We start from the raw sequence: 25,675 nt of genomic DNA, 5'->3' as shown, positions 1-25,675 counted from the left end.
ACTTTTAAATATTAAATTAAAATCACCAGTAGGTGGCGGTAAGTCTTTATGAGTGTGTCATCGAGTCATTCATTCATTCAGTAACGAAGCAAGTGGCTGTTTATGAACGGGTCATTGAATCTCACGATTCGTTCGTGAATCCACGCTGTGTGCTGCAGTTTGCTGTGGCTTTCATTGCAAAATAGAGCAATGACAGCCTATGACAATACTGTTTTAAAGTAGTAGCCTACATCACTTGTTACCCTTTTGTTTGTTGAACTGTTGTATAAAATTATCTCACATTTGAAATTGTGTGGATATTCGGGAAACATTGCATTCTTGCTAGTATTAACATTAAAAACAATAACTCACACTGGGTATGATTTTGTATCGAAGAGAGTTTTAATCTTAAATATCAATGCAAAGTCTGTGTCTATTTGTTCTTCATGCTAGTAAGTGGTAAATCCAAGTTTTTAAAAAGTTATATTGTCGAGAATGGCACTAATGTAACGTTAGTGCGATTTGCGGATGCAGTCAGTTTTGACCACGAAAGATAAGGAAATTTTATTGGATGTCATGTAGCTATTTACGGCATTTTACCTGCTAGAAATACATGCTTTCATTTTAAGGTGGAGTAGAATTAAATGAACGGCAAAACTCAGCATTTTGTTCGTGTAGCCTACCTCCCCCGTCACCCCACGTAACTCAGTTTGAGAACCACTAGATATCAGACTGCATTTATTGATCGCAGATTTAGTCGCACAAACAGCTCGCTACAGAACACAGACCGACTGAATGACACTTTAACTTAAGTAGAAAATCTCAAATGAATATCGCTGAACTCCAGCTTACTTGTCTGTGTTCTCTTACGAGAGGTTCTCTCGTATTGCGTAAGTATAGCTTACGCTACTGGGAAAGATTCATCTTTTCGAGATATTGAAGTCAAAAAATTATCCTTAATTTTTGTATCCATTGTCAACGCAGTGCAGCAGCTAGCAGGCTGTCTAGCGTGTTCATAGGCTGCCCTGCGGGAACTGCAACAGCCTATAGCTGAACCCGACGTGTCGTCACGTCCAATGAAAGCGCTCGCGCCTTCACAGTGTCAGAGCCCGCCAATATGGGCGTGGCTTAGCTTATATAAGCAGGGTTCGTAGGCTGATTCATTTATTTTCATCTCTTCAGCGAAGCTCTTCGCATCGCTGGACCTTGAGAAGCCGCCGCCGTTGAACAAGCGACAAGCCAGCTGAGGACAGTGCCTGAAGAAGCCGGCCGTCTTCGCCACCTTCAGCCTTCCTTGCCAGCTACGCTATCCGGCGACGTATCCTTTTATTCTAAAGCTTCCAAGCACTAAAAGAGCATGAGCGTCTTTATAAAGAGGTCTCGCTCCACTTGTGGCTCGTGCCCTCTCTTCCAGAGGATGTGAGCACTGTGAAGAGCTTCCGATGTCGACCCAGCGGCCTCGACTAGAAGCTTGCAACCCCGAAGCTGTCACTCCGCCCTTTGCGGGACCGTGCAGAAAGAATTGCCGTTCCCTAAGACGGCCGGAGACCGCGGCCACTGCGACGCGCTCGCCCGAGTCCCTCCCTCGAGCCTCGCCTTCAACGCACCCCCCCCCCCCCCCCCCCTCACCGACGCGCAGCCGCCGGCCACGGCCCGCTGTGCCCCAGCGTCCGATGATGAGGCGTAAGCGCCCGCCGCGGGAGACAGTTGTTCCATCCTGGCTTCTGATAGTGAGGAATGGTCAGGTTTATCAATACACCGTCCTGCCGTTCGGTCTGTCCTTAGCACCCCGTACATTCACAAAGTGCATGGACGTGGCACTCGCCCCCTTGAGAAATCAGGGCATGCGAATTCTGAACTATCTGGACGATTGGCTGGTTCTAGCACAATCAGAGACAGAAATACAGTCTCACAGAGCTGTGCTCCTCAGTCACCTGGAAAGCCTGGGTCTCACGGTCAACTGGACCAAGAACTCATTAGTGCCCAGTCAGTCAATTTCCTTTTTAGGAATAGAACTGGACTCCGTGGCTATGACGGCCCGCTTGTCAACACAGTGTGTCTCTCCGAGCCTGGATGTCAGGCTGTGCCCCGATCAGAGTGACTCAGAGCTGCATCACAGCTCTGCAGCCCTGGTTAGCGGCCGACTGGTACCAGCGGGGAGTGAGTATGGGGACTGTCTCATACCGGAAGGTCATCTTGACAGACGCGTCCAACTCGGGTTGGGGCGCGCTCTTCGAAGGCAGACCAGCCTCTGGCCTATGGTCAGACCGGGAAAAACTCCTCCATATAAACTGTCTGGAAATGATAGCGGTCGAGAATGCGCTGAAGCATTTCCTCCCGTTTGTACAGGACCACCATGTTCTAGTCCGCTCGGACAACATGTTTGTAGTGTCCTATGTGAACCATCAGGGCGTTCTCAGATCCAGGAACCTCTGCAATCTGGCAGAACGCCTCCTCGTTTGATCTCAGCACCACCTGCGCTCGCTGAGAGCGGCGCATGTGCCAGGCCATCTGAACGACGGCCCAGACAGACTGTCCAGGGACAATGTTCCCCCTGGGGAATGGTCCCTGCACCCCCAAACAGTCCAGTTGCTATGGCGCCTTTTTGGCAAAGCGGAAGTAGACCTATTTGCGTCACAAGACAACGCTCACTGCCCAAAGTTCTTTTCAAAGAACCAGGACGCGCTGGCCCAAACCTGGCCCAGCCGCCCACTATATGCATTCCCTCCGGTCTCTCTGTTACCACAGGTAATCAAGAGAATCAGGGAAACGCGCCAATCAGTGCTCCTCATAGCCCCGCGTTGGGAGAACCAGACTTGGTTCCCGGAGCTGACGCAGCTGTCACAGACAGCCCCGTGGCCTATTCCGGTGAGAGCAGATCTCCTCTCGCAAGCTCGTGGCTCGATCTGGCATCCCCATCCAGAGCCCTGGTCTTTGCACGTATGGTTGACCAACGGTTACCCGTTGCCCTGCCACACGCGGTAATGAACACAATCCCGCAGTCTAGAGCTCCTTCTACCAGAAGGCTCTACGCGTCCAAATGGTCTGTGTTCTCTAAATGGTGCGCGGACAAAAACCTGGACCCACGGGAGTGTGGGGTTTCGCGGTTGCTCAGTTTCCTTCGGGAGCTGTTGGAAAAGGGGAGGTCCCCTTCCATGCTCAAAGTCTATGTGGCAGCCGTCGCAGCATTCTCAGAATCGACGCACGGCCAGTCAATAGGCAGGAACAAGCTCATCATCCGCTTCCTCAGAGGAACCAGAAGGATGAATCCTCCGCGCCCCCCTTCAGTTCCCATGTGGGATCTTTCTTTGGTCCTCGAGGCCCTGAAAGCATACCCCTTTGAACCTTTAGACTCTGCGGATCTAAAGTACTTATCACTTAAAACCGTTTTTCTGATCGCTCTGTCGTCAGTCAAACGTGTGGGGGACTTACACGCGCTGTCTGCTAGCGCCGCGTGTCTTGGGTTTGGCCCGAATGACTCAAAAGTCATCCTCAAACCTAGACATGGCTATGTTCCTAAAGTGATTGACACTCCGTTCAGAGCCCAGGTCATTTCGCTATCGGCTCTGCCAGCGTCCGATAGTGAGAGTGATGTTAATCTCCTCTGCCCGGTCAGGGCGCTGAGAGCTTACATTACACGCTCCGCCCCTTTCAGATGTTCTGAGCAGCTTTTTGTTTCGCTTGGTGGGCGCACCAAGGGTCTCGCCGCCTCGAAACAGAGTCTATCCAGATGGATAATAGACGCGTTTTCAGCTGCCTATATGGCAAATGGTCTGCAATGCCCCCTGGGCGTCAGGGCTCATTCCACCAGAGGCGTGGCCTTTTCGTGGGCATGGTCCAGTGGAATTTCCATTCATGACATATGTGTGCCGGCAGGCTGGGCTTCCCCTTCCACCTTTGTCAGATTCTATAATCTGAAGGTTCCTGGAGGAACCTCTCGTAAGAGAACGTACTCAGTTACCTAACGTAACATCGGTTCTCTCTAGAAGAGGGTACGAGTATTGCATAACCTGCCGTGCCTGCGCCATGAGCGTTTTTCGCTTCAGTCGATGAAAACCAGAGAGCACCAGAGAGTGACGTGACGTCACGTCGGGTTCAGCTATAGGCTGCTGCAGTTCCCGCACTCTAGACAGCCTGCTCTAGGTCTGCTAGCTGCTGCACTGTGTTGACAATGGATACAAAAATTAAGGATATTTTTTTGGCTTCAATATCTCGAATCTTTCCCGTAGCGTAAGCTATACTTACGTAATATGAGAGAACCTCTTCTAGAGAGAACCGAGGTCACGTTAGGTAACCTAGTACGTTTTCACACCATCCGCGCTTCTTCAGCAGTTAGAGCGTGTGCGCATGGTTGCCAGATACTACTGAAAAGACCAGGTAGAAAACGTGTGCTTTTAACATAAGAGCTCTGACTAGGGTTTAAATTACTGAAATCTGGCAACCGTAAGCATGAACGCTTGTAAAAACAGCCTGTAATGTGTTGTCTCCTCCTTTATTCGACAAAAACAGGTGGTTTTGGTCAAGTTTTAATTTTCATAAACACATTTCAGTCTCGTCTTTTTTCGTCAACGATATTGCATGTGTTGATATAGTCACAGTTATCGTTTAAAGGGGACATATCATGCTAAATCCACTTTTTTAGCCCGTAAATGCATTTTGTTGTATATTTGGAGTGTTTATAAGTACAGAAAAGTTGAAATTAGTCTCTTCAGGTGCTTCGTTGATATCTTTATATTCTTTTTGGGGGGGGGAGAGGGGGCAGGGTATGAAGTGTCTCATTTGCATTTAAATAGACCGCACCAAAACGAGTTGCTCTCAGACGCACATCAGAAAAGGGGTAGAAAAGGGGCCTGTGGAGCTATAATAATGAGGAATTCAGACCCAAGCATTGCAGTTCTGCTTTATATAGACCACAAATGTATGATTTAAAAAGGAACAATTTAAAAGCCTGATATGTCCCCTTTAATGACGTGGGTGTCTCTCATCGTCTTGTCTTATTCAGGGGAAAAAAAGGTCATCAACGAACATTTTTCGTATTAGTTTTCGTCAACGAAATTAACACTGGTCTAGATACACCACAGAGGTCATTCCCGAGTTCCCTGTTTTCCCAGATAAGACCAAGAGGGTCGTCCCCAAATTTTCTGCCTACCCTAATATGACTAGAAATGTTTTTCCAGAAGTTCCCTATTTGCCCTAATATCAAGGCCATGGAGGTCAATGCTTCATGGTCCCTGAGCTACCTGCACCGCCAGCGCCACCCTGGAGGCTACCCATCCTGCCGGCACCGCCCTGGTCACCTGCTCCCCACTGGCCATCCTGTCCAGCACCAGGACCCCCGCCCTCCCTGGATGGATTCTATTAGGCGTGAAATCACACCTTCTGGGAGTCACAAGCCCGGTCACAAGCCCGGTCACCTTCAGCAATCCATCTCCCAGAATCCTTCCTGGTCCACCACCTCCACCCATTCCACAATCATCACCAGCTGTCACTAATCACCTCATCAACATCAGTTGTCTCCCTTCAGCTTCAGTCATCCGGTCCACCATCACCAACAATCTGCATCTGCAACAGATAAGACTGTTATCCACTGCCATTCCTTCTACAACTACCCATTTCTCAGTTTCTCACCTGCTTACTTCAATTGTCTGCCAAACCTGCAAATAAACTTGTTATTTGTATTTTACCTGTGTTGCATCCTTCTGTGTTATGACAAAAATAGTGCAATAATGAAAAGCGTGTTTAAAGCGTGTTTTTGTTTAAAAGTATCCATATATGTAGAAACATTCATAAATGCTCTGGAAGGATGGAACGTTATTCAATTTGGCTGTCTTCATCAAATGTAGGGATACAGTGGAATTCAGTTTATTGTTAATTTAACATAACATTAATCCTCATTAAACCTGATGGTTCATCTATATTACTATTCAAAGTATAATAATATCCCAGATTATAATTACTTATGTGTATATTTATGAAGAATTATAAGTTGTTATAAAATGTGATATATACAGTATATATATATATATATATATATATATATATATATATATATATATATATATTCGCCTATTTTATATAATCAATTTACCTCTTTTACGTCAGCAGCCCTCTCCAGCTCTTCCCTGCAGCGCAGTAACTCTAGCTCCAGTTCCGCCCGCTCCTTCTGACTGGTCTCATACATTTCCCGCAGATTTTCTAGTTCATTCTTTACTCCATCACACTAAATGACACAATTAAGCAAAATGTAGAGAACATATTCTTAAGAAATCTTTAAAATATAAAAAAATAAAAAAGGACATCAGGGTGTGTACCTCTCGCTGCACGTGTGTGGCCTTCTCTTCTGTTTGTTTGAGTTGATCTCTCAATGAGAGGATCTCTGAAAAACCTCCTGTCCAGCTAGTGGGGGTGATAGGTTTTCCTTCAAACGATATATTCTTCTGGATACCTGCATCCACCAGCCTGCAGTTGGAGCCTATTTGATTAACACTCATATAAGAACCTCCGGTTTCCATCTCTGTTCCACACTGCATATAGTTTCCCTCTTCTGTCTCTTCCTGTTCTTCTTTAAGAGATATGTAGGAACTGCCTGAACTGTGACATAAAAGCCAAAACAAGAGGCATAAATACAGGAGTGACACATGCTAGTGAAACTTGTTCAAGTCGGCATGAAACGGAAATTGTGTTAGTCTTTTCTTCCCTATTGTGATGTACACTCGCCTAAAGGATTATTAGGAACACCTGTTCAATTTCTCATTAATGCAATTATCTAATCAACCAATCACATGGCAGTTGCTTCAATGCATTTAGGGGTGTGGTCCTGGTCAAGACAATCACCTGAACTCCAAACTGAATGTCAGAATGGGGAAAAAAGGTGATTTAAGCAATTTTGAGCGTGGCATGGTTGTTGGTGCCAGACGGGCCGGTCTGAGTATTTCACAATCTGCTCAGTTACTGGGATTTTCACGCACAACCATTTCTAGGGTTTACAAAGAATGGTGTGAAAAGGGAAAAACATCCAGTATGTGGCAGTCCTGTGGGCGAAAATGCCTTGTTGATGCTAGAGGTCAGAGGAGAATGGGCCGTCTGATTCAAGCTGACAGAAGAGCAACTTTAACTGAAATAACCACTCGTTACAACCGAGGTATGCAGCAAAGCATTTGTGAAGCCACAACATGCACAACCTTGAGGCGGATGGGCTACAACAGCAGAAGACCCCACCGGGTATCACTAATCTCCACTACAAATAGGAAAAAGAGGCTACAATTTGCAAGAGCTCACCAAAATTGGACAGTTGAAGACTGGAAAAATGTTGCCTGGTCTGATGAGTCTCGATTTCTGTTGAGACATTCAGATGGTAGAGTCAGAATTTGGCGTAAACAGAATGAGAATATGGATCCATCATGCCTTGTTACCACTGTGCAGGCTGGTGGTGGTGGTGTAATGGTGTGAGGGATGAGATCTTGGCACACTTTAGGCCCCTTACTGCCAATTGGGCATCGTTTAAATGCCACGGCCTACATGAGCATTGTTTCTGACCATTTCCATCCCTTTATGGCCACCATGTACCCATCCTCTGATGGCACTTCCAGCAGGATAATGCACCATGTCACAAAGCTCGAATCATTTCAAATTGGTTTCTTGAACATGACAATGATTTCACTGTACTAAAATGGCCCCCACAGTCATCAGATCTTAACCCAATAGAGCATCTTTGGGATGTGGTGGAACGGGAGCTTCGTGCCCTGGATGTGCATCCCACAAATCTCCATCAACTGCAAGATGCTATCCTATCAATATGGGCCAACATTTCTAGAGAAAGCTTTCAGCACCTTGTTGAATCAATGCCACGTAGAATTAAGGCAGTTCTGAAGGCAAAAGGGGGTCAAACACAGTATTAGTATGGTGTTCCTAATAATCCTTTAGGTGCGTGTATATCCAAGTGAACCGGCTTCTGGAATGAGAAAAAATTTAGGGCAGGACTTGAATTGCTGGATCATAGGAAGTTAGGTGAAGCTAACTAAATGGAGGCAAATCAGAATAAGTAGTGCTCACTGCAGAGCCTATTGACGTCCTGCTCTGGATGTAATGGGTGAAGCTTGACCTAGTTCAGCTCCATCTCTGTGGACCTAATGGAGGGAGTTATGTTTAGCGGTATGGTTAGGGTGTGGTTGGTCTGCCTAGCTCCAATGAAATCCAAATCCAAAGTTTTGGGATATCTAATCTATGTCTTTTAGACAGTAAGGCACGAAAAATGAGTAACGTAAATTAATTAAAATTACGCAAATTGAAATTGCGAATTGAAAATATGCCCAATGGAAACAAGTCAATTTTGCAAAAACTCCCATTTATTGCAAAAAAGTTTTTATACTCACATGAGGTGGTTTTTCAGGCAATTTGAAAAATAAATATTTCGCAAAACTGCCAAGGAAAGAGTTTGCCACAATCAATTTATAGAAATGCCACAATCAAGACCTTGAAGCAGATATGTGGGAGAAACACCTCATTTGTGCCGCTCTCAAGTATAAGGGTCTTTCCTTAACAATAATGCTTGGATAACACACATATGTCTCCTTCAATTAATAAAAATGGCCAGTGCAGTGGCTGGAAAATACATAAATCTATCCAACGTCCGTTACCATGATTTAGGATAAATCGCAGAAAGTTTTGGGTAAATCTGTAATGGAAACGCGCAGTGACAATGTGTGGTCAGTACTGCTGCTCCCTATACACAGTAGCCTACGTGTGATCGTGAATTCAAATGTTATGTTCCTAAAGTTTATTTTTTTACCAGATAGATATTAAACGTTCATCCTTTTCTGGAAAATTCAATCAAAAATGATGAGATTGTTAGATTTGATAGAAAAGTTTTGTCCAATAAAATGCTTACTGGAATGTGAATCTCCCTCCACCCTCAATTAATCCAAACTCTGAATGGATTTGCCAGGCTGTGCTGTAAACTAAAGCCTGTTTGCAATTTCTTTAAAAAATAACTCTGGTAAGTCTTGCTGCAGTTTCAGTTTCCAGTTTCAATAGGAATTATGTCAATGCCGGAAAGAGAATTTCAACAATAGTTTGTCAAAAAGTTGTGATAAATACTTTCATTCAACATTTGTACAGTTTTCACATATTCCAGATGTCATAAAATGCCAGAACTGGGGACAAATGTGTATCAAAAGGTGTAGTTTCTCACCTCCTCTTTTGTAGCATGTGCAATCTATGAGTCAGTCTTGTGTTTTCATCTTGCAGTGCATGACATTGTTCCCTCAGACTCTTACATTCATCCATCAATTGACCCACATCACCTGGTCAAGTAATGCAAGAATAGAAAGCTATGAGCTTTACATGGGTTTATGTTTATGGTACTAGTTTATGTTTGTAGAGAGACACTTTCTAAACAAAGCAACCAACAAGAAATATCATAGTCATTATAAAATGACGACGGATAAAATGTGATAGATGAGTCAAATGACTCATCCATGGTGGTTCATAATTGCTTCTTCTATTTAAGGGCAATAGCCAAATCGAAACCAATTTTGGGACCTGCCAAACATAAGTTCCTCTCTTGCAGCTAGGACAAACTGCTGCTACAAGGTTGTTAATGAATGCTGGGAAAACAGGTCATGTTACTCCCTTGTCATCCTATTTAGAATGACTACCAGTACAATTTAGAATACAGTATAAGATTCTGATATATGTTTAAACACTTTAGTTTCTTCGATCCCTCTTGGGTGTCTCAAATTGAATGGTGTTCGTGCTTTCTCTGTCGCTGGTCCAAGATTGTGTAATCTTCCAATGGGTGCCAGTGGGTGTTAAATTTTCCTTAACTCTTAATGTTTTTATGGATGGCTTAAAATCGTCTCGGTTACTAACGTAATCTTGGTTCCCTGAGAGTGGAGAACGAATATTGCGTAAGTTAGCTTACGCTATAGGAAAACTCCTTTTCTCGAGAATATTGAAGCCAGGATTGCACAGCAGACATATTGCTAAGCATCTAGCTTGCTCATTGGCTGTGCTGCGGCAACTGCACAAACCTATGGCGAGTCGGCTAGAATGTGCGAACCAATAAGGTCGCTTAATGCCAGAGCGTGTCAGAGCCCGCCAGAATGGGCGTGGCTAATAGCAATATAAGCCCCCATTTTCGCCATAGGATTCAGGTTAAATCGACTGAAGCGATCCCCTGATCGAAGCACAGTAGCACGGCGGGTAACGCAATACTCATTCCCCACTCTCAGGGAGCTGAGGTTACGTTAGTAACCGAGACGTTCCCTTTCGAGAGGTCTCTCGTATTGCGTAAGTTAGTTTACGCTATGGGAACTCCTTTCAAAATGGCGTGTGTGCTTAACAACTTCGCCGCATACTATAGCCTAGGGCCAACGCCCGAGGCTTATAGTAGAGAAAAGTTATGAGTCCTAAAATAGGCCAGATCAGCAATGAGCCTCATATAGGAAAAAAACAGGAATGGGCCTTATAAAGGGCCAGGCTCCTATATATGGTATATAGGACTGTAGTTCATGTTCACCCAGGACCAGACAGACGTCGGGCCTTATAGTTGTGGAAAATGTGCTTAAACACTTTATTCATTCGAAAAGAACCCTCACTTGTAAAGCGGGAACTTCCATGTTATAAAACCTCATAAATGTGGATGGTGATGCCCAGCCAGCCGCCACACAAATATCTTGAATTGGTATTCCACTCGACCATGCCCATGACGAGGCCATGTCTCTCGTGGAATGAGCTTTGATGCCAGCGATAAGCCAGCGAGATAGCATCAACTATCCAACGTGACAGTCTCTGCTTCATGACTGCGAAACCTTAGGTGCGGCCGCCAAAGCATACAAAGAGCTGTTCTGACTGCCTGAAGGGGGCAGAACGCTCCAAGTAAACTCTGAGAGCCCTCACAGGGCAGAGTAGATTTGCGTCTCTTTCGTCTTCTGACGAGGGAAGAGCTGACAGCGAAATGACCTGCGAACATACCCGTGCCTTGGTTTAAGGACGACTCTGGAGTCGTTGGGCCCGAATTCAAGGCAGGAAGCGCTCACTGAGAGTGCTTGCAAATCACCCACTCGCTTGACTGATGCCAGTGCTAGCAAGAGAGCAGTTTTGAATGAAAGAGGCTTCAGGTCAGCAAACTGAAGCGGCTCGAAAGGGGCCCCTTTCATGGGGGAGGAAATAGCGACTGTAAAAACCCGACTTGCTTAGTGATGAAGGGACTGGCTCTACAGCCCCTTTCACAAACAGTTGTGATACTTCGGTACGAAGGATGTGAGGCACGTCGATTCTCACCGATGTCTCGACCACAGCTAGAAAGTGCGGGGGTCTGGAAGCAAACTTTAGTGAGTAGCCTCATTTTATTATGTTCAACACCCATTCTGATATTTCGGGAATGGCTTCCCAGGCTTTGGCCCGCATAGCTAGGGGTTGAATGAAGTCTGGGGACAGGCCGCTTTGTGTTTCCTGGTGTCCACTAGAGGTCCTCCTTCTCCACAGTGTCATTCACTTTGGAACTTCATTTCCCAGCATTCTGTCTGTCACTCACCAGTTCATTGCACTCAGCTTTTTCCCATCACCTTGTTAGGTCTCGTTCTTGTTGTTTTGTTCTTGGATTGCTTATACGGTGTTTGACCCTTGCCTGGACTGGATTACGTACATACTGCTACTGGATCTACTGTTTCCCTGTGTGTGCGTTGTGACAGAACGACTCCGTCTTCAAGATCCAGCGGTACGTTTTTTAATATCTCTTCCCCAGCCACCGAGAGGGAGAGAAGGGATTTTTTTGAGGGGACCCGGTTGGTCAAGTTTCGCGGAACCCGTGGAGGTCGCAGTGGAGGAGGTGGTCGAGAGGAATTCCAACATCATTTTCCACTCAGGCCCCTCTTCGACCCTGGGCTGGTGAGATCCAGTCCAGAGTTTCATCCGGCGCTGTTTAAATCCAGCCCAGAGCGCGCACTTCACCAGCGGAAACGGCGGAGGAGGAGGAAGACCTCTAGCCCCTCCAAAGGCCCGGAGGCCGTGTCCCAGCAGCCCGCCGCTTTTCTGGAGGCTGATTCGGAGATGGTTCACGTCACGTCTGCCGATCCAGAGACTGTTCAAGTCACGTCTGCCGATCCAGAGACTGTTCAAGTCACGTCTGCCGATCCAGGGACTGTTCAAGTCACGTCTGCCGATCCAGAGACTGTTCAAGTCACATCTGCTGATCCAGAGACTGTTCCAGTCACGTCTGTCGATCCAGAGACAGTTCAGGCCACATCTGCCCAGTCGGAGACGGATCAGGAGATGCCCATTCTCGTGGCCACGAGGGCACTGACCGACTATTTAAAACGTCTAGCCCAGATCCTGGAGATGGCTTTAAGACCTTTCGTGTCAGTTGTGCCGGAGCCAGTGTCTGCTGTTCCTGAGCCTGAGCCAGTGTCTGCTGTTCCTGAGCCGGAGCCAGTGTCTGCTGTACCTGAGCTGGAGCAAGTGTCTGTTGTTCCTGAGCCATTGTTTGTTTCTGTGTTTGTGTCTGTCCTTGTGGCTGTTCCTGAGCCGGTGTCTGTTCCTGAACCAATGTTTGATTCTGTGTTTGTGTCTGTCCTTGTGGCTGTTCCTGAGCCGGTGTCTGTTCCTGAGCCAGTGTCTGTTCCTGAGCCGGTGTCTATCCCTGAGCCGTGGCCGCCTGAGGGGTCGTCTCCGCCCTGGCCGCCCGAGTGGTCGTCTTCGCCCTGGTCGTCACCGCCATGGCCGCCCGAAGGGTTGTGTGCCCACATTATAGTGGGCAAACAACCCACATTTATTACACCTCCAGCGCGAGCCGGAGGAAGAACAGATTTATTTTGGTCACCGCAAAAATGCTGTTTGTTTGCAGGTGTGCATGTTTCAAAACGGACTCGTTTGCTGCAATATTGACATTTCGAGCCGCCTGAACTAAAGAGGGGACTGGGAGATGTGTAAAAGGCTTTTTGGAGGTTGGTCCGGCCTCGGCGGGACTCAAACACTCTTTATGGCTAGGAAGGCTTCCGAGGCTCTGGGTCCAACACAATCTTGGCTCGGGGTCCCCGAGCCTGGGAACTGCTATCGCTTTATTGAGCGAGAGTGGTGGTGAACCTGAGCCGCTGGGCAGGGCTGGGAGACCTGCGGCGCTGGCTTTACTGGCTGAGGAAGCGACGCCTTCTTGTGGCGGCCCGAAGTAGAGCTGGATCGTTGGGGAGGAAGTGACGCATAGATTGCAACGCTTTCTGAGCCTCGGTGTAACGTTCCGCGAAACCTTTGACTGCTGGGCCGAACAGACTGGCCGGTAGTGGAGATAGGGGAGTCCAGAAAAGCTGCCCTATCTGCATCTATCATCCCTGTTAAATTTAACCAAAGATGCTGTTCAAGCACCGTCAAGTTTGCCATGCTCCTACCAATCGCCTGGGCAGTTAATTTGGTGGCTCGCAGAGCCAGGTCTGTGGCACTGCGCAGGTCTCTGAAAGCTTCCGGTTCAAGGTCCAGACTCGTCCATAGAGGAGAAGTTTGGCCTGAAACACCTGGAGGACAGCCATGGTGAAGCACCAAAGCAGCTTGGCCAGCGGAGGTGTAGGCTCGGCCAGCGAGAGCTGAAGTGGTGCGGCAAGGCTTAGATGGATGGGTCGCCTTAGCTTTCCAACCCATAGCTTATTCGAGGGGAGGAATTGCTACGTATCTTTTCTCCACAGCACCGTCGACGGTCGAGAGCGTTGAGGAGATGGAAGGCTTTAGACGAGCTGAATGTGGTGCTTTCCACGATTTCGCTAACTCATTGTGAACTTCTGGAAAGAAGGCCTGAGAGGCCTGTCAGTGCCCCTGCAGGAACCATTCGTCTAACCTGCTGCGCGTGGGCTCCTCAGACGAAGACCACTCGAGCCTGAGGTCTTCAAAGGCCTTAGTCAACACACGGTGAAGCTCTGCATCAAGGCTGGTTCTCACGTCGTATGTGCTGGTTTGTGTTGAGGGCGCAGGGGTCGACCACGGAGCCCGCCCACACCTCGCACTTGGATGCAGCGAGAGAAATGCTGTCATCCTTCTCTTCTTCCTTGTCTGATCCCCCAAAAGAGACGAGACCGGTCGCTTGCTAAGAGGGGCGCTGGTCCGCCTGTGTAAACAGGACCGGCAAGGTGGTTTCTCTGGGAGAGAGTGAGGCATGCAGGGACTGGGCTGGCGTGTGCTCGCTCGTATTCATCCGCTCTGGCATCCTCTGTGCGCGGCACTTTTTCTTGTGCGGCTCGATCAAAGGAAAAGAAGGAGCGGAAGATGCAAGGTCGTCGACGAATGTGGCCAGATGAGCCCCCAGGGTATATCATCACCGCGTGGTCACAGCCCAAACAGGAAGCGCAAAGGATGTGATGATCTTCGCCGAAGAGAGGGCCTCTGAACGAGGCTCAGGAGACCCGTGGCATTTGCAACAACGTCTGTGAAATTGCTCTTTTAGAAAAGTGAGTTGCAGCAGCGAACGTTTATAGCGTGCCGGATGACATAGCAGAACAGCGGGCTGAAGGAGGCGTCCAGCTGAAAACCAGGAAGCCGGCGTCCTCAGAGCTGCTTAGCAGGTGGCTTGTTCCGCTGAAGTCTTTTTGACGGCAGCAAAGAAGGCTTCTCAATCCGGAGGTCAGCGATATACGAGAGACCTCTCAAAAGGGAACTTATTTGTATTCGTTGGCATTTTAGTTCATTAGTATATGGATTTTTTTATGTTTTGTCTTGTTGTTCTTTTGCTTTTTATTGTAATGTACAGCACTTTGGAACTACTGTGTAGCCTGTAAGGTTCTATGTAAATAAATAAACAAATGAACAAATGATACTGAAATATGTTGCATTTACTAAAAAACATGGCAAGGAACCAATAATTCTATTAGTGACTGAAGTGAGTTGGTTGTTTTTATTATTATTATATTATTTATGACTGCACATTATAAAATAGGTAAGTTTACAATGCTTACCTGAAACCACCTTATTTATATCTGTTAACTCCATACCTGAAAATAACAATTTAATTATTTACAACACATCCCCCCAAAGCTTTTACTCACATTGTGACCAATACATAGTACTTTTCTTCACCCCTTTCGTGGCATTACATTGACTGGAACAATCATTCCATCCAGTGGGACGCATGTAGTCATCCAGGCTCTCAAAAGCTTCAGTGTCAGAGTATACTGCATCTTCACATAACAATGACAATTACCCACACCATCTGCTATTCTGCAGGAGCTCTTCCCCGCTGGACACTTAGTGCTGCAAACGTTTCTGAAATGCTTCAGGGTTCCACCCTTTATTAAAACTAGTGTGATTTATGGTCATCACTGCAGGATGCTAACCAGCTTTAGAAATTAAGTGAATTTATCATGCATTGATTTCAAAATGATGTCAACATGGACATTAGTGGATTTTTCAGACATTGTCTAAATAAAAACAAACATATTACATGAAGAAAAAAAACCTTTTCGTATCTAGCTTTTGGGGCAAGGTTTCTAAACTTATAACAGAATAGTATTCCACATTAATTGTAAATAATTATTCACCTGTCAGGTTTTCTAAGCTGACCAAGAGCTATTTTAATTATTGCTTGTACTAATAAAACACAATATTATTATTTAAAACTATTAAACTGGGGTATCTAGTTTTCCACCATGCAGGTATTAGCTTTTTAAGAAGAAAAAAAAAAGCTATTTGTATATTTCCCCTTTTTTTCTATTGAAACCTGAATAGCCTGTTTTAAATTGGATTTGGACTGTGTTGTGTTTGTATGTACTGTAGCTTATTTTCATTAACTTTTTTAATTTAACTAGTATTTTAATTTAATAATATTATTTTAACTATAATGATTGCATGTTATCTAGTGACAGATGTTATTTTAAAACATCTTAGAAATATTGTATTTAATTTTCAATATATGGCACAAGCTGATTGGCCTCTATTCCACTGCTTGCTCAACATAGTCTGGTTCAGTGTTCACTGTAAACTGGTTCCTCTGAAACTCTATAACTCACCCAGCTCCACTTGTCTAGATCTGCTATGGGATTTATGCATGTCTATTTATTCAGCAGCAGCATATCTTACATGCTCAAAGCAGCATGCCTGTGTATCTATTGGCAGTAGCAAGTCGATACTTGTCCATACCAACCCTATCCTAACCCATGCGTAGCAGATCTATTCCACCAAGATTAAAAAAACTTAGTTAGTTAGGTTAGTTTAGGTTAGTTTACTCAAAAATGAAAATTATCCCATCATTTACTCACTTTATTATTTCAGCCAAAGACAGTCAAGATCAAGCAACAAACTCAAGCTTCTTCCACATTTCTCTTTAAAAAGTCCCGTTTTGCAAGCTCCTTCAACTCCACCTATATTTTTCTAACAAAAAGGCATTTATTAACCCCCTGGAGTCATATGAATTACTTTTATGATGGATGGATGCGCTTTTTGGAGCTTCAAAAGCTCAGGCTCTATTCACTCATATTATAAAGCTTGAAAGAGCCAGGATACTTTTTTATATAACTCCGATAGTGTTTGGCTGAAAGAAGAAAGTCATACACCTAGGATGGCTTGAGGGTGAGTAAACTATGGGATCATTTTCCTTTTTGTGTGAACTAACTCTTTAAAACTCTTTTAACATGTTTAAGTCAGTTTTAAGCTAAACTGTTGTCATGAAAAGTTGTTTTTGTCAGTTCAAATGTAACTCCCCATTTTCATTTAAGTTTTAGTTGTAATTTCTCAGTCATTCGTTTAAAACATTATAATAAGGTTCTCACATTTGTTTATGTTAGTACTTGCTATCAGAGTAAAAATTTAAAAAATCTAAAATGTAGTAACCTGACAATCTGACTAAGAGCTCTTTTAGTCCTGTGTTTTGTTCTCACCCTCTTTCCTCTGCTTTTGACGGAACTGGCTCTTCATCTCTATTTCCGCTCGGAGAGTGATGATCTCCTGCTCATACTCCTGTCCCGTGTTCTCCAGTCGTGAGATTTCAGCCCGTAAACGGCAGAGCTCCTCCTGCAGACTGGCGATGTCGTTCTCCCTTTCGGCCGCAGCCTCCTCCGCCGCCTGCTGCAGCACCAGCACCTCCTCCTGTGCTGTTCGCAGTTCCTCCCGAGCTTCCAGAAGCTCGCTCTCCTTCTCCTCCTCTAGACTGTCCATCTCTTCCTGAACAGAATGAAGCTGGGCTACAGGGATTGGAAGATAATAAGAAACGTATGACTTTTATGAACCAAACTCAGTCAAAATGCGGCAGCATTTTTTTTCACCTCCTTCCTTAAAAATATTTTAAATAAAAACTGCATTTGCTTTGAAATTTTGTCAACTAATGCAATACAATTTATATTTGTTAAGTAAATATTTCTGTGTAGCAACTTCAAATCAACTTCCTATTATCTTGGGTTTGTGTTTTCAGAGAGTCTCTGTTACCTTGCAGACGCTGGATCTGTCTTGTGAAGGCCTCTGCCTGATGAGCACTAGCTAAACGTTCCTCCTCAAGAAGACCTGAACAGGGATAGAGAAATACATATTATATATAAAATGTCAGCAACTTCATACCTCATTCGTAAGGGTATTTGATACAACAGCACTCTTGCTTGTGTAATATAGTTTTTACACATAATTGTGTATGTATTTTCAAAATGAGTCTGATATCGATACTTTCATTTTTGGTACTAGCCTATTAATTGGCTTAATTTGTTAAGTAAATATATATTTCCTTCATATTTTATCTATCATTATTTAAAGCTGCTCCGGCAGGGCTAACTGCTAAGGATAGTGTAAGTGGTTCAAATGTTTGGATACCAGTGAAATGTCACAATTCTCGATTCCAATTTTGATACTACAGCAAAAAACTACTAGCCTAATTATTGTAAATTAAAACACAATTAAAGACAAGTAAGCAGTCAGTAATAAAATAAGAACAAATTATCAAACAAAGAAAGGCCACAAATGAAATAAACAGCTGTTTTTGCAGTTTTTCAAGTAGGTAGTTCCCTTTCAAATGGTCACGTTCGACATAACGTCAACGTACTGACAAATTGGGATCTTGCCTGAGAGCCCAATCACCTTTGAGTTTAAACTAAATGAGCCAATGGACATTGGCATGAGAGATTTGCATCTCGCGGTCCGGCCCACAGTGCGGGTATACTGAAGCAGATGCAATGCACATTCAGCTTTTCACTTTGGAACTAAAACGAAGAAGGCAAAGGTTTTGTCGGAGGAGACTAGGAAGAGAAAAAGGGAGATTGACAAAATAAAAGGCCGGACGAGGATCAATATTGGTCCAACGTTCGCTCGCTGGCGTGAGTAAAGGAGGAGGAGGCGTGCCCGACCGATGCTGACCTGGCCGTCATGCTGTTGGACTAGTAAATATATTGCTTGCATACTATCTCTATTTTTTCGAATTTGTTGTCTGCCTGGCCATGTTATGGAATCTATCTGGTCCTCCATTTATCTTCATGATAGTCATGTTTGTTTATTTATTCATCTGGTGAAAGTGTCTTGCCTCAGGCTATAATGCAAATCGATTTTTCAAATTTGCAGATTCATCTATGGTAGCTTGATATTATAATATTGACAATTTATGGCTATTACCTACCACACAAACATTGAATTGAATTAGCATATCCATTATGTAAAACAGTAGCCAATAGGGTACTATAATGACGCTGGCTTGTAAACGTGAGCTACGCGATCTTTTGGCGTTTGAAAAAAAAATAAAACCCATGAAATTATATTCATATGACATGCTGAAATATATGCCAATGTACCTGGGATGAAGACATTTCACACACAACGGTGGCAGTCTGCCCAAGACGTGAGAACTCGCGAGAACTCAAGACAATATCGGCTTGTCAACAAATGCACGTGTATCTCCTGGTGTAACCATGACAGATTTTATGACCGTTGTAGAAGACAATACTGTTTCCCAACTGTAGGGGGACCCCGAGAGCAAAAACTACATAGTGTTACTTTAACGAGCGAGTGTTCTTCGGGAAGAAGCCTCTCTTCAGGTGTTGGTATGAAGCCACAACAGCGGTGGTAGCAATCTCTGAGACCAATAAAAACAGCTGTTTTCACAGCTTTTGAGAGAGTTCAATGAGAGTGCTGTTTATTCAGCTTGAGAGAGGTTGCATCTTCAATGAGTTTGAGTGCACACGGTTGATTTCCTGCCCCCTTTGCTACCGCCTGAATCAGTCTGTTATGTCCAGCTGGTCCTCACTCTCACACCACCTCTCCAGAATGCTATTTAGACTGCTTTATTTTTTGTTGGTTTTTATACTGCCTGTCCAAGCTCCTCTCCAGTCCCCAGCCTCTCCTGCCACCCAGTCATTGCTACCTCCCATCAACCCCTCAGTTGTGAGTAAAAACCTCGGGCCTGCTGGGAGTCATCTCTTCCTGGATGTGGGAAACCCGTTGCTCCACCTTCTACGACTGCACGCAACATTCCTCCTCGACCCGTCACCCTGGCTCCTCCCTCCCTCGATGCTGGCAGTGACCGTCAGGCATCCGGCCTCGCCAGACTCCCTTGGTACATCAGCTCCACATGGTTTGGGTATACGCAGCGGACTTGGGGCCGTTTGTTAATCTCTGGCCCTCCACCCCTCCAGCTTCAGCCAGCTCCTCCCTCCCTCAGGCTCCGCCTCCGTCCTCAGTCACTCCAGTTCGACCTCAATCCTCCCGATCCCTGTCATCATCTTGGGGGGTCGTCGTTGCGGCTACATCGTGGTTGACCATCGGAGTCCCTTCGCTGCATCGGCTCCCCGGCCTGCTGCTAGCTCCGTTAAGGTATTGCTGTCCCTCCCAAACTGCATTGAAATGGTATGTTTAGCAGCCAGAATTAAAAAAAATTCAGGGGGAGAAACCCCCTGACCCCTCCTAACATGATCCATATCACCCGTCAGAAAACAATTGCAACGTCTCAGATTGTGGCCCCCCCCCCAGAATTTTGGCTTGCATGACGCCCCTGCCTATCTTACACCCGGCGCAATGCAGCGCCAAGAGCTAAGCAAGTGTTTTTTTGCTAGTTTCAGTCCGATGCAGTTATTATTTTCACGTCCTGCGCCACGTTGTTTAAATAGCAAATGCATTTGCGCCCATTTGTGCGCCCATGAAAACGAGGTGCGTTCAGGCACTTGGTTGGCGAGTTGCTATTTTGAGGCAACTGAAATAGACTGAGCCACTGACCAACTGAAACCTGGTCTAAAGTCAATGGCGCAATATTTTTTTTGTTATTTAAAGAGCGCGTTAGTAATGTGCACCTATAGGCGGGTCCATAATGCGCGTACACTCTGCTTATTAAACACACAGGGACGCAAATCAGCACACAAAAATGCCGAATATTAAAAATAAAAGGATTACAATGTAAGAGATTATTATAGTGTACATAAAGATATGGTGGAATGAATCCGGCGCACAAGCAGATCTGTTTGCGCTCTGGAGACGCATTAAGTCTTTCCACTATTAAATTCCGCCATGCAAATAGCAACCCGCCGTGGCGCGAGCGCAACTGGCATTAACAGGGAATGGGAGATGAGACTCTGATTGGTTTATTACACGTAAAGCCCAAAACAAACCCATTACTCATTAAGAGAATAGGGACAACACTTTTTGACCATGTGCACGCGCCGACCATTTATCCCGTCGTTAACTATAGCAAATGTGGATTTGGACACGCCCTAAGTGCACTTGCACTTTAGACCATGTGCTTAGATCGATAAAATAGGGCCCTAAGACTCTGAGAATGATATTGTTTCTGTTACTCTTGACACTTCATCTTCGTCCTTGTGCGTGTTTCTAAAGTCGTGACAACATAGTAGTTAAAGACACCTTATATAAAGTGGGACCAGAATACTTGCTACATATTGTCCAGAATAACACAAAGCAAAATTTTCTTAAAGAGATAGTAGTGAAATAAAAAATCTCCATTACATTCATATTTCGTCTGCAGCTAAAAAAACTGGGGCTCCAGCATCCCTATGACCCTACAGAGGACAAGCAGTTTTGAATGGATGGACATTTATGTGCAAGGAAAATATTTAAGAGAGAGTAAATTTTCACAGAAAAATTAAAAGACTTTATAGCAACCCAAAACTCAGCAGGGGAGGCTTTGTCCCTTTTAATGTAAATGGGATTTATATACATACAATAAACATGTTTTTACATAAACATGAAGTCAAGTCAAGTCAAGTCATCCTCATTTATATAGCGCTTTTAACAATGTAGATTGTTTCAAAGCAGCTTTACAGAGATAAACATATAATTTAAGGTAACAGAGATTGGTTTGGTTTTATAGTGGTTCTTGAAAAATGTTTTTTTCAGCTAAAGTTAGTTTTGATTGATTCACTTCCGTCTAAATTATCATTTGTTATTAAATTAGGGGCCGCTAAGACGATACCGTTCTCTCTTTAAACGTGAACCTGTGATAGACGCTGATGGCGTTCACATGCGCATTAAGAATTGATTCTATAGTTATGTGCGTTTGAATATATGTGCACAGGTTTGTAATTCCTTACAAACCATGCCTAAACAAACTACTTGTCTTGTCTATAAATTTGATGCAGAATTGTATTTTATCTTATCACTTTGGGTAGGTACGCGAACCGAAAAATTCCACAACGCTTTATCTGTAGAGTGGTATAGGGATCCTCCATAGGGAGAGGCTAGTTGGTACTTCAGCACTGCATTGTCATCGGGTCCAGGCGAAAGTCCTTCGTCAGATCTGGAAACGGCCTGGATCCAGCAGGCTGCGGGAAAACCTCGGGATAAACAAAGACACTAAAATTAGCGTAGATGCCATTCTTCTTATGATTTAACGAGTACATCAGGATTTAAGGGAAGTGTTCCCAGTTCCGGTTGACCTAATCTAAGCAGCCTAATATTGAATTATAGAAGTCTATAGAGTGTTATGTGAATGGTAGGTCAAAGAGATGTGTTTTTAGTCTAGCTTTGAACTGACAGACTGTGTCTGCTTCCCGGACAATGTTAGGAAGATTGTTCCAAAGTTTTGGTGCTAAATAGGAAAAGGATCTACCGCCAGCAGTCGATTTAGATATTCTAGGTATTATCAACTGGCCAGAACTTTGAGATCGCAATAGACGTAAAGGACTATAATGCGTTAAAGGTGGGGTATGTGATTTGCAAAACGGCCGGCAGATTTTGAAAATACACAACTCATAAGGTCCTACCTACTTCTCCACCAACGCTGGCTCTGACTCCACCCATTCGAAAAATATGGACGCGCAACCAAGCACGAGCGAAAACTCAGATGCCCATACATAAACACAATCGCTCACATCAGCTTCCTTCCCAAACAGGTTGTTTAGCTAGCTAGTTCTACATATGGCTGGGCTATAACATTAGAACAGCTACAATTCTCGTGTGCATATCGTCAGTAAAGACAGTTCCCTAATTAGTAGTAAATACTACAAGTTAATCGGCTTCTCACCTGTCAAGCAGAAAAAATGCCACAGCCGCATCTGTTGGTAGTCCTTCCTGGTCCTTCAGTTGCCACCAACGTCGAAAAGAATCGCCTAGAATGACCCTTGTTTTAGACCTTTCTCTTTCGGCCGTTTTGTTCGCAATTGCTCTATCGAAAATAGATTTCCTTTTCTGTGATGGTGCCTTGTCTGACATTCTCCAAACGGAAGCAACTATACCTACTCCTTCTCCTTCTTTCTCTCTCTCTCTCTCTCTCTCTCTCTCTCTCTGTACCGGGGCGACTTGCACTTCCTGTGACTGGGTCACGAGCTTTGAGTATGCGCAAGAACGGGACACGCGCGCGAGGGGGGTGGGGGGAGGGGGGCATGGTAAGACCGTTTGAGTGACGCATTCTCTATCCAATGATTCTAGACGGTCTTGAAAATGATTGGCTGGAGTTTTTCGAGTCCTGCCCGTTCCACAGATGATTAAATTGCTTAATTTTCATTTCAGTGCTTCTAATTTACAGCCAGCAAGTGGGTCAGGAATAGGATTTCAAGTGATTTTGAAAAAATGGTCAAAAAGAAAATCACATACCCCACCTTTAAGAGCTCGCTCAAGTACTGGGGAGCTAAACCTTTTAGTGCTTTGTAAGTAATCAGCAATATTTAAAAATTTATACGATGTTTAATAGGGAGCCAATGCAGTGTTGACAGAACCGGGCTAATGGTCGTACTTCCTGGTTCTGGTAACAACTCTAGCGGCTGCGTTTTGAACTAGCTGTAGTTTGTTTATTAAGCGTGCAGGGAACCACCCAGTAGAGCATTAAAATAATCTAGCCTTGATGTCATGAACGCATGAACTAGTTGTTCCGCATTTGTCAATGAGAGCATATGACGTAATTCAGATATATTTTTAAGATGGAGATGGAGAGTATCCCATCCCCCTGCCCTCTTTCCCCATACTTCAAGCATTAGGCCAGAGGGTCTCATTTCTGGGTCTTTATACTATATGATCTGTTTCGGGTATGAGAATGCAGTCACGAAATGTGCAACTCAAAATACATAAAACCTCTTTAGGACAACTTTGAGGGGTGAGACTGATCTATGCTATGTCTGCGATCATGAATGAGCAGGAACAGCAGAGCATGGTGACTGGAGATGATCCCGGAATAAAAGCATCTGCTGTCCTAGAGCTGGTCAGGACAACCCGTCTGGAATCTTCCCTCAGCATGCAGCTGTCATTTCACATGCCTGTCGTGTTACACACAAACAGCCCACAGACACAGACCCCCGCACACGGCGATCATTACCAGAGTCCCAGGAGTCTGTCTGCTATACAGCAGGTGACTCATTAAAGAGCTATAAAGGGCTATATATAGAAACTATTTTACTGGGCCTGTCATTGAGTCAAACAACTCATGGAGCTAAATACACATTTATCTATATATCAGACAAATAACTTTAAGAAATGTAAAGAAACATAATTTTTTAAGGAAACTGTGCATTAAGGTTACTGTAAGTATTAGTTATTTGCCCAATGCCAATTTCATTACAATTATTAGAGGGTCAACATTCTGAGTTTATGGTTTGTATAATTTGAATATGTTTAATGCAGATATTATAGGTCATATAATCCATTGTATACCAAATATGTAGTCTATTATAAAGAACTCATTGTTTAAAGTTACAAGTTTGACATTTAACCATTCATTGTATTATAAAAAAATATTTAATTCAAAACCGTACCAAAAAAAAAAAACGTTTCTTGAAACCAATGCACAAAAATGACTCATTCTCTATTTCTGCAACTTTATGGCATGTGACACAAATCATTTGGGTTTATTTCAAATGAGAAAGAAAGAGAGAGGGGGGGGGGGGGGGGGGGGGTTATAGTCACGTCCATAATGATCGTATGATTCACATAAAATTATACACACAAAAAAAGTGGTCCTCAAAGTAAATAATAAATTTAACTTTAAGGTCATTGTGTTTTTCAGGGAGTCTCACCTTGCAGCTCCAAAAAGCCCTCCTCGTGTTTCTGAGACGTGTCTCGAACTTCTTCCAGCTCAAGCAGGAGCTGCAGTACCTGAGCCCTCAATTCCTCCAGCTCCTGCTCCTCAGACACACAAGTCTTCTCATCCTTCACCTCCTTCTCCCGTTCTGCATCATTCAGGACGCTGCGCTCTTTTTCCGTGCTCATGACACTCTCCTGATGTCAGATCACTCGGTCACCTGAACAGTAGAAAAAGGAAAACGTTTACAATTGAACTAATGAATAATCAACACTTTTCCAAACAGGGAATTATTTCAAGGAATTATTTTGGTTTTGATTTGGTTCATGCATCATGGCTCATTTAATCAGATTTTAATCTTAAAATCACTTTATAGCCAGTAGTTACTTACACAAATGACATAATCATACAACACATTGCCTTAAAACAACCTAAATATTACAGATTTTGTGACATATTTTGTTTTTTTTAGATTACTTACATTTGAGTATGAAATTTGTGTTAACATAAATAATCTGATTAATAGCTCCCTCTTGTGACGAAGAGGGGCATGCAAAATACCATGCATTATCATCCTGTCTTTACATTGGTACTTCTACAATGTGCATCCTCTTTCACAATGGGTGAGGAGTCTGACGACTATGAGTCTTCTCCAGCTCCAGAACTCAAAAGGGCTTTTGGTGAGATGCCTGGAGAGACAAGGCACTATAATAAGCAACTTTACGTTTTAGCTAAAACCTCCGCAACTGTGTTTGGCACAATCAAATTGCTTGTTTCTTCTGATTCTTGGCTTTAACCTGAACAATAGTAAATATTTTTTATGATTATCTAAAAAAATTATCCATCATTCTAATTTGTTAATAAAAAAAATACTTTTTCAGAACTTGACCAAACTTTGTTTGTACACTTTAGACCTTAGATATATAGACCATGCTGACAAAAAAAAGTTATCAAAATAATTTTGTATCTATTAAGCCGTTTAGCAGATACAATTATTAGGGCCCAAGCCCCAAAGGAGCGGAAGCCCTGTTGTTTTTCTAAGGACTATTATTAGGGCCCAAGCCCTGAAAGGGTCTCTACTGTTTTGCTAAGGATTATTATCAGGTCCCAAACCCTGAAAGGTCAAAGGCCCTATTGTTTTCCTTAGGATACTTCTTATTTTATTCTAAGGGGTCTTTTGGAACCCTTAACATGTAACTCTTGAAAATTTGCACACTGGTCAGAATCCGTTGCCAGGCCTTATTTTTAACCGATTTGCTTCAAACTTCATTAGAATAATGTTAAAACATGGCAAAT

The 25,675-nt window shown here is 44.1% G+C and overlaps 1 protein-coding gene across 3 annotated transcripts in view; it reads right to left on the bottom strand.

The window, feature by feature from the left end:
- Positions 1-25,675, bottom strand: part of ccdc136a (coiled-coil domain containing 136a) — a 55,631-nt gene that overhangs the window by 10,305 nt on the left and 19,651 nt on the right. For 2 of the 3 annotated variants that reach the window (XM_077209939.1, XM_077209940.1), the window contains exons 2-9: positions 24,375-24,599; positions 17,374-17,448; positions 16,830-17,132; positions 14,913-14,948; positions 9,170-9,281; positions 6,291-6,570; positions 6,068-6,199; positions 5,476-5,541 (exon numbers count right to left, since the gene is read on the bottom strand). In XM_077209939.1, coding sequence (XP_077066054.1) covers positions 5,506-5,541; positions 6,068-6,199; positions 6,291-6,570; positions 9,170-9,281; positions 14,913-14,948; positions 16,830-17,132; positions 17,374-17,448; positions 24,375-24,567 — 1,167 coding nt within the window. In that variant the 5' untranslated portion in view covers positions 24,568-24,599 and the 3' untranslated portion in view covers positions 5,476-5,505. The remainder of the gene's footprint in view (positions 1-5,475; positions 5,542-6,067; positions 6,200-6,290; positions 6,571-9,169; positions 9,282-14,912; positions 14,949-16,829; positions 17,133-17,373; positions 17,449-24,374; positions 24,600-25,675) is intronic. The other variant, XM_077209941.1, reaches the window with a different exon arrangement.

Source organism: Siphateles boraxobius, unplaced genomic scaffold (genome assembly GCF_051911475.1).
Source record: "Siphateles boraxobius isolate OS27281-9 unplaced genomic scaffold, OSU_SipBor_1 65, whole genome shotgun sequence".
NCBI classification, from domain to species: domain Eukaryota; kingdom Metazoa; phylum Chordata; class Actinopteri; order Cypriniformes; family Leuciscidae; genus Siphateles; species Siphateles boraxobius.
The sequence above is the reverse complement of the archived record's forward strand: the minus strand, read 5'-3'. Positions and strand labels throughout refer to the sequence as shown.